We start from the raw sequence: 17,958 nt of genomic DNA, 5'->3' as shown, positions 1-17,958 counted from the left end.
TTAGCCTTTATACCTATTCCTGTGTTATCTCTGTTACTACAGTGGTTTTTTTTTTTTCCTCTTAATATCCTGAAATAGATCTTTTCTTGCTTGATTTGAACAGGAGCCTCCCATAGATTGCACCAAAAGAAATAGCAGAAGCACAGTATTCCGTATAGTGCCAAAGTTTAAAAAGGAAAAGGTCCAGAAGCAGAAGACAAGTTCACAGCCTGGTAGGTGGTCCACACTGGACGGGAAAGTATAACACAGTGGAAAAAAAAAAAAGTCTTCTTAAGGTTGTATTATCAAGGTGGTGAAAACTGTCCTAGCTAGGTAGTGGTGAGTGTTGTACAACCGTTTATGAATGTATTAAATGTCACTGAATTGTATACTTTAAAATGGTTAAAATAGTGAGGTTTACTGTAAAAGTCATGTCATATCTAGAATATGTCAGTAGCAGTGGGAATTTGCGATTAGGAATCAGACAAGAAAATGAGATGGTTGCTAGTTTGCTTCTAAAGTACTTTGCTTGGTGGGTGGCAACATGTCTGCTCAGAGGGTTCCTTATCTGTCTCGGCAGCATCCATGTATAACTTGCTTTTCTTCTTCACAGTTCCAAACCGTTTTGATAAATGGAACATAGAAACTTTCATTTACTCCTTTAACTTTCTAAATGTATTTTCCACCTAAAGTTGTATATTCTTCCTCCTGTTTTAAGGGCACCATTTCAGTCACAATGATACCTGCATTCTCAAGCACAGATTAAACCCTTTCTTGGCTACTTTTTTTTTTTAGTTTCCATTCCACCTTTCCGTAGAGCTTAAATTCACTGTTGTAGTGCTGAGGCACCTCTAAGTTCTGTGTCTGTGCTGATAGCTGCCTTTCATAATCAAAGCATTTGTAAGTTTTCTGAGTTTGCTATTTCATTTTCTAATAAGCTATATAAAACCTTGTTTGTGATATTCATAGAGCAGTTGTTGAAGGGCGTCTAAAAACCAGATACCTCAAATAAGTGGGCTTTTATTAAGCTAATCAATGTCAAATCAAACATACAAGAGAATGATTATTCCTGGTGAAAAGTAACATAATCCAGCTAATAGTGAGCAGTGCTGATGACAATTTTCCAGTGACACATTCATTGCTTCAGTTATCAATAGTAATGAATCAGTAAAGGCAACACTTGAGCCTAAGGATTTACGCAGAGAATTCTGTGTAAAATGGAGTACGCTGTATCAGATTTTAAATACCAGTTAGAATCTGTAGCTCATCTCAGAGTATAACTGTTTTTATACACGATTTTACAGAAGTCATCCGAGCTAAATTGGACCTTACCCCACTGATCCTAATGACATGAAATAAATGCTTTATGCATACTGTGAAGTGTGGTAACTTCAGTGAGGAAACTGGAAGAAAGCTAAAAGCATGGGTGCCTTGTAGCGAATGTCTCTGTGTAGTCAAACCCTTGTATTGACTGAAAACTGCATGAAAAAAATGGAACTATGATTTTGTTGAAACAACACCTTTAATCTTTCCTTTGCTAGCGCTGCCGCTGCACTCTGTTTTGCATCTTCTTTGGCCAACCTTTGCTTTGTAATGCATTGAGCATGTAGAAATTAAGGGGGTTTTGCTCTTAACTTTGGTAGTTCAGAAATGGGGCACAGAGGAAGTTGCTGCTTGGCTGGATCTGATCAATTTGGGAGAGTACAAAGAAATCTTCATCCGTCATGACATCAGAGGGGCTGAACTTTTGCATCTGGAAAGGCGAGATCTTAAGGTATTTCTTTTGTGCTACTCTTATGCTCTTGAAAATTTTCTTGCAAAACAGAATCCTTTCTCTGCCTCTCCTGTTATGTGCTCTTAGCTTGGCTGGTGTTATGCAGACATGCAGTAATCTAACATTCACTGTCCTGTGGTCTGAGTTCCATGTATGCTTTCTAAACAAGAATGTCAGCAATATTTTCCTGTCAAAATCATCCTCTATTATAGCTAAAGCTCAGCTAAAGTGCAGCATGAACTGTGTAATTTTTCTTTGCATCCATTGTAATGACTGTTCCTATCTAATATTTCCAAATGGGTCTTGTTTCTATCTGCTCATTTTATTGGATCAGCATGGAAAGGTGATAATTATTGCTGAAAATGACTTTAAAAAATAATCTAACATAAGGTTAACAACTAAATATTAATTTAAAATACCAATAACAAAGCCTTTCTTATATTGGAACAAGATGAGAGACATAGAGCAATGGCTACTTATAGTCTACAACATTGTATTGTGTTTCTTTTTTTGACTTTATTCATTTATTTATTTAATTTGACCAGAAAGGGACAGAGTGAGAGAACAAGAGAGAGGAAACTGAAAAACACCAGGTCCAGGACTCAAACTGTGGTCAGCCACATGGGAGTTCAGCACCCTTAACCACCACACCACCTGCCAGCCCCGATTGTATTGTGTTTCTAACGACCTTTCATAGGCCACATAAACAAATATATCAATAAATTCAACTTTCCATTCCATGATATATGGTTAAAATTCTAATTATTCTCAGAAATAAATTTACTTTTTTTTTTTCTTGTAAATAAAGCCAAAATTATGCTGGCTTCTGCTAGAGAGCAGCTGAGAACTTATGTGTCATCTACAACAGCAAAAGAAAATCATTCTCTTCTACTAAAAATCCTTTTGTGCTTCAGGTGGATATTAACAGTAGAAACAGTCTAGGTATCCTATTCTGAGCAAGGATTAGGAGTGGGATTTTTTTTTTTTTTTTTTAAGAGAGATTTTTGCTATACGTCACATGTGCTCGCCAGAAAGACAAAGACAGAAAGCGAGAAATCACCCCCTGGGTGGGGGGTGGGGGGTTGGACACGCTGCAATCCCTTCTCCTCCATTCTCCTCTCATGATCTTGGGCACACACGCACACGCGTCCGGCGTGAGTTTAAGCCTATCCGGTCCGAGACTTGAACCGCGGTCAACTACATGGGAGTCCAGTGACATAGCCATTACACCAACTGCTGGTCCCAGGCATAGGTTTTTATCATGTTATATTTTCTTACCATTTTATGATTGCAGTAAGGACCATTTGTTGGAGTTACTCCTTTTCTATAAACCAAGCTCTAAAATGCTCAGAATTATGAGGTAGCGCATTCCTGACAAGTTCTTGCGCCTTCATCTGCAGAGCTCTTTGACAGGTTATAGGTAGTGTAAAGCATGTATCTTTATGAAGCAGAGTCATGCAGAGTTTTAGCATGTCAGAAGGTGAACACTACTTATACCTAGACAGTTTTAGCCAGAATAATAATAAAATAAAATAATGGATTAATTAGTTGCCTTGGTTGAGAATTGTAAGCCTGGAATATAACAAAATATACGGTGTTAGAATTCTTAAAGCAAAGGTTGACATTGAGTACACACACACACACACACACACACAAAAAAAAAAAAAATCAATATAGGGGCTCTTTATATCCAACACCCTGTGTAGCTTTTGATATCCTTGGCAGGCAGCATAATTTATTTGGTAACTACTGATGAGTGTATTTTGCCACTTCTCTAGGTGGTGTCTGCCCTCTAGGAGATTGTATTTGCCATGAATATGCATGTATTCAAGGAAAAGGTTGTGTGTGTGTTTGTGTAAACATAATGCATAAATATTTTTATGTGTGTGTTTTATAAATACATATGGATAGACACACATATTAAATGAAGCAAATATTTGCAAAATGAAAATACAAAGCTCATAAATATTTATATATAGAGAGAGAGAAAGAGAGTCTTTAAAAAGTTCACGGAAGATGTATATATGAAAAAACTGTTTGAATTTCAAGACCTTTTTCTTTTTTTAAAAGAGATTTTTGCTACAGGGTGCTTGCACTTACCTGAGACACAGAGAGAGAGAAAGTAAGGAATCTCCCCCTGGTGTGTGGAGGGGTGGCCATGTTGCAGTCCGTTCTCTTTCATTCTGCTCTCAGGATTTTGGACACACACACACGTGCTTGGCATGAGTTTAAGCTGCCAGGTCGGGACTTGAAATGTGGTCAACCATGTGGGAATCCAGCACCTTAACCACTGCACTGCCTGTGGCCCCTTCAAAATATTTTTGCATTAAAATAAATTCGCACTTTGGACCGGCAAGTGGCATGGTGGTTGCTGGACTCTCACATAGCCAACTACTGTTCAAGTCCTGAACCTGGCAGCTTACTCTCTCACTCTCACTCTCTCTCTCTGTCTCTCACCAAAGTGAAGAATAGTAATAATAAATAAAACAAAATAAATAATTTTTTTAAAAGGATTAAATATTTTAAAAAATAAATTAACTAATATATACATTCATACGTTAATTCTGTTTTTCCACCAACATTTTGAAATACCCTTGTACTAGGCAAAGTTAGTGATAAAATCAGCTATGAAAAAGAGTAAGATTATGAAGGAGATGGTTAAAATTATTTTAGTAAGGGGCCAGTAGATGGTGTAGTGGTTACATCGCTGGGCTCCCACATGGCCGACCGAGGTTCCAATTTCAGACCTGGTGACTACTGGGCATGTGTTCATGCATGCCTGAGATCCTGGGAGGAGAATGGAGGAGAAGGGATCGAGGCACAGCCATCCCCCTTCAGGAATGATTTCTCATTTTTCCCTCTTCTGTCTTCTCTCTGTCTAGTGAGTGTACAAACCCTAAGGTAAAAATCTCTACCAAAATAAAAAATTATTTTAGTAAGTTTTCTCTTTAGTTTTTCATAGGCCTTTTAGATTCTATTTTGTTTTTATTTTTAATACAAATTATATTCCCTCCCTTAAAACTTTTTCTTTTAAAAATGTATATTGACCTTTTTTAAAAAATTCTTTTGATTCTTAAACAGGGTATGAGAGGATGGAAAAAGGGAACTTTTATAGGAAGAGCTTCTATCACACAAAACCACAAACCTGGAGCATGCGCTCCCCTTGTTCTCTGTGGTTATAGTTGTCAGTGGAGCAGACTCCGCAGAGGGAAGTCTCTAAGTGTCGGTAAACGACCACATACTCCCGAGATGATCTCATCTGTTTCCACTGTTTCAGATACTATTTATGAATGTACCAGTGGCTCCAGCCCTGCCTGGCCTCATTTGTGAGCTTTAGGATTGTGTCAACAACTACTTCCATCTTAACATGTCCAAAACCAAACGTGATCTTCTATCCCACTCCTATTCTGCTCCTTTACCAGTGCTGTGCGTTTTAGTAAATCACGCCTGCGGCCCTCCAGGTACTCAAAACAAAGAAACCCAAAGTTGTGTAACCTACCTTCTTGTTTTTCATCCATCTCCCTCTCATCCATTAAGCCCATAACCAAGTCGTGTTGACTAATCTTCACCCATTTCTCTTTTACCTCCTGCGTATGACCCTACTCCAGTTGCTGTCCCATCTTACTTATGTAAGGTCAGTGGCTTCCAAACTGGTCTTTCCACTGTTGCCTCTCCAGTCCATTTTCCACATTGCAACCAGAGTGATATTTTAACATGATTAACCAAGTACGCCATGTATCTTGCTTAAAGCCTTTCAGTGGCTTCCCATTTTTATAAAAACAGATTCACATCTTTATGGAGACCTAACGGTTGTGCCTAATTGTTGAGCTTTGTCTGGCTTCTTCATTCACTCTGGCCTTATTTCAGTTGCTTAAAAATATTAAAACTTTTTTAAAAAGTTTATTTCTTCCTTGAAAGAAACAGAGAGAGAGGCATCCCTCCCAACAGGGTCCCTGCACCAAAGTCTACTTCCAGCCTTAGCTGCCCCAGATTAGGGGGAACATGAACGTGCCCCCAGTGTGCTCAGAAAGGCCCTGGATCAGAAACCCAGGACCATGCCCGTGTGGGCCTGGTTGCATTACCCTTGCACCACCTCTTGACCCCTTAAATCCTAAACTTTTCTCACCAGAGGTGTGTGTCCTCTTTGGTTATGCTTCTTCCCACACCCTTCACCTGGTTAACAGTTGTTCAGAACTTAGCTTAACTTTTTTTTCACCGAAACAACATAAAATTGGGAAAGGAAAAATATTTCTAAAGTGTGTTAGCATTTAAAATAAACTAACTAGGTTATTTCCCCTTTGGGAACATAGTAGAAGTGACGGACGCCAAAGACATGGTAAAGACATTTGGGGGTTTTTCAGTTGTTTATTTTTATTTATTGATTGATTTACTTACTTACTTATTTATTTTCTATCTGGAAAGTTGTATACATGTGGCTGGATGGATAACTACATATCTACACAGTGTGCTTTGGTAAAATGAGGCCAATTCATCCAAAGAAAGGAAAAGTCAATAAAAAGAAATACAATGAAAATAAATACATAATAATAGGTGGTAAAACGTACGAGACATAATAAAAAGAATAAAGCTATAACTAATGTCATGTCATAACTATCACAGCCTAAAGCCTGGAAGACATAAAAATATTGAATTCAAATGAAGTAAGGAAACTATGGCTAACAAGTGTGTGTTGATCTATGAAAAACATTTATCTCCTACCTCCCCAAAGAAATTTTTATTCTTGAGAACACAATATGTATATAACGTAAAATATTTGATACTTAAGCATAGTTTGTAAAAAGATACCTATAGTATCACAAAGTATAAAGAATGTTTAAAATATTTCATTTTAATACAAGAATCCAAATGTGATTGTAAATGCATTAACATTCACAATTTGGTAGCAGGCACTGGTATCTTCCTCTAGGATCTGGTCTTGCTTTTAAGTCAGATACTATAGCACATACTCAGAAAATGTATAGTTGCTTTAAAATTAATTTTGGATGGCTTTGTGTCATGTGAGGAAATATTTTTCCGAGTTGATTAAATAACATAAAAATGTTATCCTGAAATTCTCTCAAGCTTGAAAATGGTCATTGGGTATGGAAAAAATACATTGCAGAAGAATTCAAAGTCATCATTTCTGCTATAGAACTCAAACAGTATAAGGGGGAGAGAGAGTGTTTGATTAGTTTACAAAACAGGATGGCTATTTGGAATCTGACTTCTTGAATAAGTAATCTTGTGATGTCTCATGAAATCTCTTTTTTTTAAGGCTGTTTTCAAAGTCAGCCCTAATAATATTCAAGTATTTCGAACCCTGTTTTGTGTAGACAAGGTTGTTTGACTTTACATGTTAGCAAACTGATACCCATGACACTAAAAGAAACCGTAAAGTCTGGAGGCCTTAACTCTTTATTTTCTAGCTTTTCAGATATTGAATATTATGTCTGTTTTGGATGAGTTTTATTCATTCCTGCAACAAATACTTGCCATGTGCTTCCTACACACACTTTCCCATCATCTCCATTTCTGAAGGTTCAATATGGAATTCTTGGTACTTATAAAGACAATTCCTTAAGAAATAGGAAGAATAATCCTGAGGGAAGGGACCAATAATGTTTTGAGGGACAGTACCAACCAATCTACCTATGTCGAAGTAATTCTTCACACATATACATGACAAAGTATAAAGACTACTTGAACTAATATTCTATTCAAATCCAAGATTCCTAATACAATTACAAACTTACATCCCAGATTTACATAGTGAGCACTAAGTTTTCCTCTGAGATTAGGCCTCTCTCTTTTTATTTTTTTTTAATTTATTATTATTATTTTAGTTTGTTAAAGAGACAGAGAGAGGGAAGATGAGAAAGCCCTTCCCCTCTCCCCCCCATGAAAGGTGGTCACTCTGCAATCCTTTCTCCTCCATCTTCCTCTTGGGATTTTAAACACACTTGTACATGTGCCCAGTCTGTTTCTCACGCTGCAGCATCCAAGAATCAAACTGCACAGCTGGCCATGTGGGATCCAACTGCCTTAACCACCATGACACCAGTCAGCCCAGGCCTCACTTGTAAATGTGATGCTTTTGCACAAGAAAGAATTGGCACTTATATAATTGATGATAGTGTCAGAATTAAGAGTTTGCGTAGGGGAGAGGCCCTGTGGCATCAGATCTTACATGGCCAACTGCCCCATTCAAATCCTGGCCCTGGTAGCTTGAAAAGCATGTCAAGTTCGTGTGTGTGCTCAGCATCTCGACAGGATGGAGAAAAGGAGGAAAAGGATTGGGGTATGACCACACTCCATTCAGGGTTCTTTCTTCCTTTTTTTCTCCCTCTCTCTGTCTCTCTTTTTCTTTGACGAGTGCATATACCCTCTGGCAATTTAAAAAAAACATTTTTAAAAAGGAGTCATGTAGGATGTGGGTTTTGTTTTTTCTTTTTTTGGATCAGTTAGTAATTTTTCAGTATCAGGTTATTTTTGTTTTATTAATTTTTCTGGCTTTTACTTTCTGCATTTTTAAATATAAAGTAGAGTAGATGAACTGGATGCTATCTTGCTGTTTAAATATTTAATTATCATTTTTCTTTTATCAATAATCTTCTTTCTCTCCCTTCATTCCTTTGTACTTTCCTTTCTTTTCCTCCCTTTTGTTCCTTCTTTTCCTGCTTTGTCTCCTTCTTCCTCTTCCTCCTTCCCTTGCCCCCTTCCTCCTTTCCCCTTCTTCTTTCTCTTTCTTTCTACCTTTTTATGCTTTTGTTTTTTAGGACCTGGGGATTCCGAAAGTGGGCCATGTGAAGCGAATTCTCCAGGGAATTAAAGAGCTTGAAAAGAGCACTCCCCAGTCTGAGGTGTGATCCTATTGGTGCTATTCCTCAGAAGAGACGTAATTGCTACTTAATACAAAGTCCTTGGAAGTGATTGGCTGTTACGTAGTTCACTGCATAGATAAGTAAGCACCGCTGAAGTACCTCTATGGCTTGACATTTGGCTGTGGGTGAAAATTTTGATTTGAGGTATTAGAAAATATTTTTGTGCCAAAAAGACATTCCGCAAAGCCATTTTCTTATTGTGCAAACCTGACATGCTCAAATATGTTCACAATATGAAAAAGGTAGCAGAAATTTGAGAGGATTGCATTGTCTAAAAGGAATTACAAAATGTTTAGTTTTCTTAGAGCTGATTGATGGAATATTTTTATTGTGCAACTGCGTAAATACGTAGCTGAAACTTCTTAGGTTTTATTATTGGAGGCATTGACTTGTCTTTGAATCTCACTGGTTAGGAGACTAAGTTGTAAATTAAGTTGTGTTTTGAATGTTAGATTGGTATTACCTCAGGTTCCTAGAGCTCAGTGGTCAAAGAATACAGTCAAAACCTGTCAACTATGAATGAATGCAAATCTTAATGCACGATGTTCCTGCCTGAGTTGTCTCTTTTTCTTGCATGTCACATTTAATATTGTAACACTTTAATAATTTTAATGTCAGTTTTAATGGAATTTAATTTATTACTACCAAAGTACCTTATTGTTGGCTAAAGGCACTGCACTTTTTTTTTAATGTGGAATTTTTCATAAATAATCTATACTTAAGACTTTGTGAACATGTGTCTGGGCATAATCAACACATTATATACACCATATGCAAATCAGTTTTATTTCAACTTATCATTAACAGCGGGTGTACACACTAAGAAAATTCTCTGGGTTTCATTAAATTATATGCTCCATTGCCTAAAGAAATTTGTCAGCTTTCCAAACTCACATTTTGTTCCTATTTTTAACTTCAATGTAATAATTATTTAATATTCTGTTTGAATTTATAATATAGTAGACTGTTGACATCCAGGAATTCTCCAGTTTCAACTGAGATTTGTATAGTCACCCAGACTCACCCCTTAGTTATAGTGACTTCTGATGTGAACTTCCCAACAGAAGAAATTTAATTTTTTTTCTAAAGGTCTTTACACTATTATTATCTCTCTGAATTCTTATGTCAGCTAGATATAATTTTCTTTTTTAAAAACTATTGCACATCAGTGTAGCTCATGAGAAGTCAATATTAAAATTATTAAATCTTTAATCATTGAAAACCAAAGGTATTTATATAAAAAAGTCACAGAAATATCCTTAAATAACCTATCTTTGGCCAATATAGACCAAAAAGTTAATTATGATATTTTTTAATTGTTCTGTATAAGAAGTAAACAGGGTACTGACCCAATGGTGACAATTTTTATAAAGTAGCCTGTTAGGTGCTCAATAAATATATATACACTTATATATACATATACATGTATATACACACGCATACACATATACATATATATGTATATACACATTTATGTTTATGTATATATAATCTTGGGGTATATAATCACTGATATTTTCTAGTCGGTTAATTTCCCAATGTTTAAAAACAAATATTGATAGGAAAGCATTTAAAATTAGTCAGAGGTATAATTATCTCAAAGGTGTTTTCTATTTGACATTTATTCTACTTTGGGCATTTAAATACTAGTGAAATCACAAAATTTGGATATATTAAGAATAACTAAATCTGATGGGTTCCTGACCAAGTATGTTTGACTATATATTTTACCTAAGTTGTTGATAAATGGAAACTTTCTAAAGGGAATTATATCAAGTCGTTTAAAAAAATAATAAGCTATGCGCTTAATTTGAACTTTATTTGCACTTATGAAGTGAAAGGTCTCCTCTAGTCCCTTTGACAGCTACTCACACACACACACACACACACACACACACACACACACACGCATGCACACACACGGTGTCTTATTCTTCAAAGTGCTTTCCTATGAAACCCACATAGGTGGTGTCACATTCCCATAATTGCTCCCAAGATCACAGATCCCTATCCAGCTCTACCAAAAAAGAAATGGTGGGAGACAAAGAAGAGGGGAAACTCTAGAATAAAGAATGTATTAATACGGTAGAGTAGTGGTTAAGGCATTGGACTCCTACATGGCTGACCAGGTGTTCGAGTCTCAGACCTGGTGGTTTGCTTTCTCGCTTATTCACTTTCTCTCTCTCACTGTCTCTCTCTGGTGAGCTCACATGCCCTGTAGCAAATTAAATACTACTACTAATAGTTACTAATAAAATTAAGTAATTCTGTAAAAATGTTTTTAAAAGAATATATTAATACAAAAATCATTATTGATTTTCATACCCCTAAAATACCCCTTTGCTTATAGAAAAGATTCTCAAGCTATTATGTTTTCTGAACTGGAGAGTCTGATGTAATTTTTTTGTTTAATCATCTTTTCAGTATTAGGTAACATCTTTTTATGACTTTCCCAGTGGCCTAACAGATAAGCTTTAAAATCTCAGTTAATGGACTCCTTAATTAGCTGGAATTTTCCTGCAAATGGCTTTTGGATGAGAGGAAATCCTTTAAAATGACCATTTGGATGTCTTGTTGTCCTTGTTAAATGAGAGCAGTTTTCCTGGAAACTTTGTTTACATATGGCTGCTTAGGTCCCAAATCACATCACTTTTGCCCTCAGAGCTTCCTAAAGCTCCTGTGGACATCATAAGACACCAGTTTCTTATAGTAGATTGGGATTACAAAAAAAAAAAAAGTAGGAAGAGCTTCTCTGAGGGATGGGAGCCCTGCTGCGCTGAATGCAGGTGAGGCATCTGTGCTTTGATATGTGCATAAACTGAGGTGAGAAGTTCATGCCCACACCTGATGCCCACTGTAATTGCCACCTCTCCTCCCAGATAGGCTCTCCCACATCTGCATGATTGAGTTCAGCTGGGGAGACTCACAGCCAACATCTACTTCCTTTCACTGTCATTTTCCTGAGAAGAACTTGCACTTAAAGAAGGAAAGAGACAGAGTGATGCCTAAGAAAAATTCTGGAGTACTCAATATTTCTTCTGGTGTCTTTCCACCTCCCCTTCTGCGTGTCTTTCCTACTTACTAGCTTTCCATTGTTCCGATACATTGATGGGTGCTCACATTCTCACTGGCACCTGCTGTCCCTTCCCGTCAATTGCCCCACTGCAGAGTGACCTTTTCATCTCTCCCCACCTGAAGCACACATTGCAAGTCATTTAGCTAAATGCTAGGAAGAAATCAACTTAAAGAAATTTGTTTTACAGTCTGCTATTTTATAAAAGGCTACTTGTCAGAGAATCTAAGAGAATTGATGGATTCGATAATTTGGGGACTATGATCTATATTGCTCTGGCTGAGAAGAGGTGACCTGTGAATGTCTAGATCTATGCTGTTCAATGTTATAGTCACTAGTCACACAGGGCTGGGTAGATTCAAACTTGGTATAATTAGAGATTGTTCCCCAGTTGCACGAGCTATGTTTCAAGTACTCAGCGACTGTCACGGAGAGCACAGTGTAGAACATTTACATCACTGCAAAAATTCTACTAGACAGCACTGATCTGGATCATTGCTACTCAGGATGTGGCCCACCGGCCAGTAGCCTCATTATCACCTGGGAGCTTACAGAAATGCAGAATTGCAGGTTTACTCTGGATCTGCTGGCTCAAAATCTTCCTTTTAACAACATTCTGCAGGTAATTAGCGTGACTTAGAGCCACTGTTTGTTTGTTTGGATTTTTTTTTTAGAGGTTTTTGCTATAGGGTGCCAGACAGAGAGAGACAGACAGAAAGCAAGATATCACACACACACACACACACACACACACACACACACACACACAGGGGGAATGGCCACGCCGCAATCCCTTCTCCTTCGTTCTCCTCTCGGGATCTTGGGCACGCACGCACATGCACCCAGCGTGAGTTTTAAGCCACTGGGTCCGGGACGCAAACCGCGGTCAACTACGTGGGAGTCCAGTGACATAGCCATTACGCTAACTGCTGGTCCCACTTAGAGCCACTGTTATCCCTCCTATTTATTAGGGATGAGAGAACCAAGGTCTTCAGAGGGTTCCCAGATTTAGCTTGTTCTTCAGCCCAGTGTTTCCTACCCATTCTCCAACTAATTCCAGAAATGAAGTGAAACTCATTTCTCACCATAGCTATGGATTCTTCCCTATCTCTCAGTATTTATTCCTAATTCTGGTCCTAGGTAGTGAGCCCCACCTACCCAGTGTATTTTGATAGCTAAGCTGGAACACAGATTGGCTGACCAACATCGCTGGCCTCTATCCAGCCTTTCACTCCACATCTAGCTTACTAACAGTCCATGTTTGCTCAGTTTATTGCTCATGTGGCGTGTTCATTGTTCACAATTTAAGAAACAGGGAACATTTCAGAAGAATATGTACTGAGATAAGTAAGAACAGGTCAGTTTCCTACAACTTGTACATTTTCATTTTTTTTTATCAGTAGATTACCTGTTGATATAGTTCATGCTTGAGGACACACAGCAGCACACACACTATTAAACAAATCGGTAGGTATGCTAAAATGAAAAAGTATTAAAAAAATAAGTAACCAAAATGATTACAAATAAAGTGAATGTGTCATTTAAGCTCTGAAAGAGTACTTAGATTTTTTTCTTATGCTAGCTTACCTTTTCACATGGTTAATAACTTCTTAAAATAGTCCCTGAAAACTAATACATCATACTTTTGATTCCAGAAATATAAGTTACTTAGTTCTGTAATAAGATCTTTCCCAATGACTTATTGTCAGAAATGTTTTACTTAATAATTTTTAATACTGTTAAATCAATCAAAATATAACTGCTTAGAGTTGTTTTTTTTTTAACTAATTTTTATGAATGAAAGGGCAGCAGGACAACCCTGTTGCCTAGTGGTTAAGGTGACTGGATCCCCCAAATCCAAAATTCAGACAGGATAGAAAAGTGGAAGAAGAGGGCTTGTGGTATGACCATACACCATTGAGGGGTGCTTTCTCCCTGTCTCTGTCTCTGTCTCTGGAAAACACACATGCCCTCTGGCAATTTTTTTTTTCCTAAATGAATAAGAGGGCACTCTTAGTTTTCACAGAAGTTATTCTTTAACAGGAATCAGGGAAGGAAATATTGGTGCAGAGCCGTGACTTAGGGAATTACAGGGGTTACCACTATACATAACTTCCAAAGTAATCATCTATTGCCTGTACCAGGCTGACAACAGAGTAGACTTTCATGTTCTTCATATATTCATTCTTCAAGGATTTAGCTTTTAATTGAACTGTAAAAACAGTTCGTCTCAACCTTGACATTTACTATTTCTTCTGTTTCTCCCAACACCCATCCCAATGAACTCATCCTACCTACATCTTTCTGACATAAGTTGAATGAGATCATAGGTTTAGGGTTTAAGAATATAAATGGCAGCTTTAAAACACCAAGTTCTTTAAAAGCTGAAGAGTGGAAAGTCCTCGAATAATAACTGTTGGCCAATGGAATGGCCTCCAGAGAGGTTCCCACAGTGCTTGGCTTGCTTCTCCTCTCGCTGCCCGCCCCGATGGGTTGGAGTCTGGGTCCTGTTTGTCTCCCTGACTGACTTCTGTGCCAGAGGCCCTGCTTCAGACTAGGAACAGGCTGCCTCCGCAGTAGGCTGTCTCCCTACAGAAACGACCAGACTTTTCAAAGGCCATGATTACTGGATTTTATAATATGTAAAGCGTTAATTTTTTCTTGTCTTTATCATACTTTCTCTTGACGACTTTTTCCAAGTTATGTCTGGAGGCATTTATATTAGAAGAAAAAACTATAAACATTTATCATTATAGAGAACAGAGAGATTCAAGACAGCTGGACTGTACCTGTATAATTCTTTCTGTTATTTTCAGAGTTTAACAGAGTATCTGAGATGGCATTAAACTCAGTAATAATGTTGAAGACAAATCCCCCATCACATAATAAACATGACTAGATCAACTCCCTTTGTGTAACAAAGATACCTATTTACATTATTTATGTACTCTCTTAATTTTCTGTGCACTTTCAAATTATAGTTGGAAAAATTAAAACCAAGCCACTACTTAAAAATTCATAAAAACTCCATGTAAAATATTTCCTTTTGAAAAGCTATAGGTTATTATTTTATAGGAAATTTTAAAATAATCTAGGTATTTCATAGGACTTCCATATCAAGAGTAAATGAACCAAACCCAAAGGAACATAGGATTACTTTTAAATGCATTAAAATGAAGGCGTTTCATACTCAGTTGATAATGTCATTAAAATAGCGCAATGCAGTTGGATATACAAGCTAAAAGAGAAAAAGAATACATTTTGTGACCCTTAATATTTGATGACACTATTGTTCCCCACATCTTAGCTATATCTATTTCTATATTCTAAGAGTTAGGCTAAGTAGCTAAACATTTTTTACAGTTCTGGTAACTGGTAACTAGTTATGTGAAAGGTTTAAGTATTATAACATTTCCAGTTTTGTGAGTTATATATTGTATATTGAAGAGGACTAGTACATTGGAGTAATATATTTATCTAGAGCTGGGAAAATATGATAATTATTTTCAAACCTTCAAATAAGTTGTATCAAATTGTTCTTCTTCAGTGAGATAAAAATCTCACTTAAAAAATGTCAAAATATCTATTTATATAACAGGTTTCTCCTTTTACTGGTGTTATTAATTTTCATATTAAATTTTTTCTTATCTTTTATACCAAAATAATTATCATGTTGGTTATTCAAATGGCCAAGATATATTTTAATTTGCAGGACTTTTGGAGACAAAATCTTTAATAACAAACAAATATAAAAGCTTTGTATATTTTGTGGCTTTAGGGGCAAGAATTTTACCTTTGAGTTTCTCTTTGTGAGTTGGTGCTGATATCAGGAAGGTCAATAACAGACAGTATTACTTATTATCAAAAGATTGTCGCAAGTTGTATAAATCAATGCACTTATTTATTATATTGTAGAATTTAATCTTTATACAAAAAAATCCATAGTTCTTTTTCTTTTTACTGCTGTTGCTTAGAGTATAATTGCTCTGTTTATGATTTACTTACATACTTGAAGTACTCCTTTCTGTCAAACAGATGCCCAACTTTTTTCCTCATAAAAAGTAATATTCTCTACTATCATAGGTAACTAACTAGTAATAGGGACTTAGTTAGAAAATAATTGTCATTTTTAAAATAAATATCAAAAAAGGCATAAAACCAAAATGAGATCACCAATATTAAGAATCTAATATAGCTACATTCATTGTACTATGTTTTACACATACATATGTGTGTATGTGTGTGTGTGTGTGTGTGTGTATTCTTCAAGTCATAACTTCTTTTCTGGGTAGGTTTTCCATTTTTGTTGTAAGCAAGATCTTGGTGACCACACTACCAATATGACATTAAGATGAATGTTAAGAATCTTGAATCCCCCCCCCCCCAATATCACACACCTCCTCTAGCAGCCAGCTCTTGATTCCAGGATGTTTATTTCTAACATATGTTTGGTTTTTTTTTTTTTTTTTTGAGATTTTCACTGTAGGGCGTGTGCGCTCGCCAGACAGACAGAGAGAGACATAGAGACAGAAAGCGAGAAATCACCCCCCAAGGGGGATGGTCACGCCGCAATCCCTTCTCCTCCATTCTCCTCTCGGGATCTTGGGCATGCACGCACATGCGCCCAGCGTGAGTTTTAAGCCACCGGGTCCGGGACACAAACCGCGGTTGACTACGTGGGAGTCCAGCGACATAGCCATTACGCTAACTGCTGGTTCCCACATATGTTTGCTTTTGACTCTGGGCTACTTTACAGATAATAACTCCTGATGGATAATGGTTTGTTTCTGTCACGTAAATTGATGAGGTTTTTAGTTGAGTTTTGAATTATTTGTAATTAAATGTATTTGCATTTGCATTTCAACTGTAGAAAAAACAAATATCGGGTTGTTGGGAAGTCATGACACATTTTTGCATAGAAAAACATATCATGATTTTCCTAACAGCCTAATATTTTAAATATAATACCACATACCACACAGAATGAAATCACATTTTTAAGTTAAAAAAAATATTTTGACAATGTGTAAAGCAATGTGGTATACCCAAAAAATCACTTTAAAAGTGAATTAAACTTTTTTCCTACTGTCTAGCATAAGCAGTAGATGAATTAGGAACTATTTAAGAGCTCACAGTAGGAGATTAAGAATTAATTTACTATGATTTTAAAGATACAGGAATTTATATCAGTCTTACTGTCACACAAACAATTATTGGCCTAAGGAAAAAAGAAAATATGAGAGAAACATTATATGGAAATTACAAGAAAAAGAGGAACTTGAGTTGATAACTTGGCAAAGATTTGAGAACAAATAGTTTGAACATAGATTTCTTTCACCTTCCATACTAGAAGGCAGAGCACATTGAGATGCATGGCACAGTAGGCACGAAACCTCAGAACAACAAAAATGCCACACTGATGGACTCTGAGACTGTTACGTAGGTCTCATCCAAATTCAGGTAACCCATTCTACTCTTGGAGTTTAGAAGTCAGTTAAGGAGATAATTCAGATGGCCTAACCATTCAAGACATTTGATATAGTCCACTCATGTGTTTATTACACAGGGCAAATGTCTGTGCTTTCTCAATTTAGTGACTGATAGACACAGAACTAGTCAAAGGGGTTCAAGTGGTTTCCAGCGGAACACAGGTAAAACAGACTGGACCTTATCATGCAGACCAAAGAGATTTTCATGAACTAGCTAAGTCTGGAAATTTATTAGCAGTGATGGGTTTTCCTTTTATTTGAAACAACTAAAAGTTATTAAAATGTCCAGTATTGTAAAAGACAAAATTCTATAATTAAGGAGACAGGAATATAGGTTTACTGGGTTCTGTAACTGACTTTGGCACGGGCTCATTGTCCTTTGTTTAGGCTGTGTTCTGCTGCCTTGATTTCCCTAATTAGAAATGGTACACACTGTTGTCAATGGTAAGTACTTGGTCATTTTTCTTTTATAAAAGGAACTGTAAGTGTGAATCAGACTGAAGTTTTTCCACTGTCACTTTAAATATAAAGACTTCTCAGAATTTAACCTGAAAATTGAAAGTCCAAATCGATATTCCTTGATGTTCAATTTCAAATGAGAATGAAGTTAGATTAGTAGCATTTGTACTGGAGTAGGTGATGGGTAATTTTTTTTTTTTTTTGAGAGGTTTTTGCTACAGGGCACGTGTGCTCGCCAGACAGACGGAAAGAGACAGAGAGACAGCGAGAAATTACCCCCGGGGGGATGGCCACGCCACAATC

General features: G+C 36.8%; 1 protein-coding gene across 1 annotated transcript in view; it reads left to right on the top strand.

Annotated features, from left to right (window-relative positions):
- The window catches only part of DGKH (diacylglycerol kinase eta), a gene marked incomplete at its 5' end in the record, with an annotated part of 68,218 nt that extends 58,142 nt beyond the window's left edge, over nt 1-10,076 (top strand). Inside the window, 3 exons of the mRNA XM_006155500.3 lie at nt 104-212; nt 1,623-1,753; nt 8,530-10,076. Of these exons, the coding sequence (XP_006155562.1) occupies nt 104-212; nt 1,623-1,753; nt 8,530-8,619 (330 nt within the window). The remainder of the gene's footprint in view (nt 1-103; nt 213-1,622; nt 1,754-8,529) is intronic.
- Nucleotides 10,077-17,958: the final 7,882 nt, after the last annotated feature.

The sequence above is a fragment of the Tupaia chinensis genome, unplaced genomic scaffold (genome assembly GCF_000334495.1).
Source record: "Tupaia chinensis unplaced genomic scaffold, TupChi_1.0 Scaffold000458_1, whole genome shotgun sequence".
NCBI lineage: Eukaryota > Metazoa > Chordata > Mammalia > Scandentia > Tupaiidae > Tupaia > Tupaia belangeri.
This window is presented reverse-complemented; position numbering and strand designations above follow the sequence as displayed.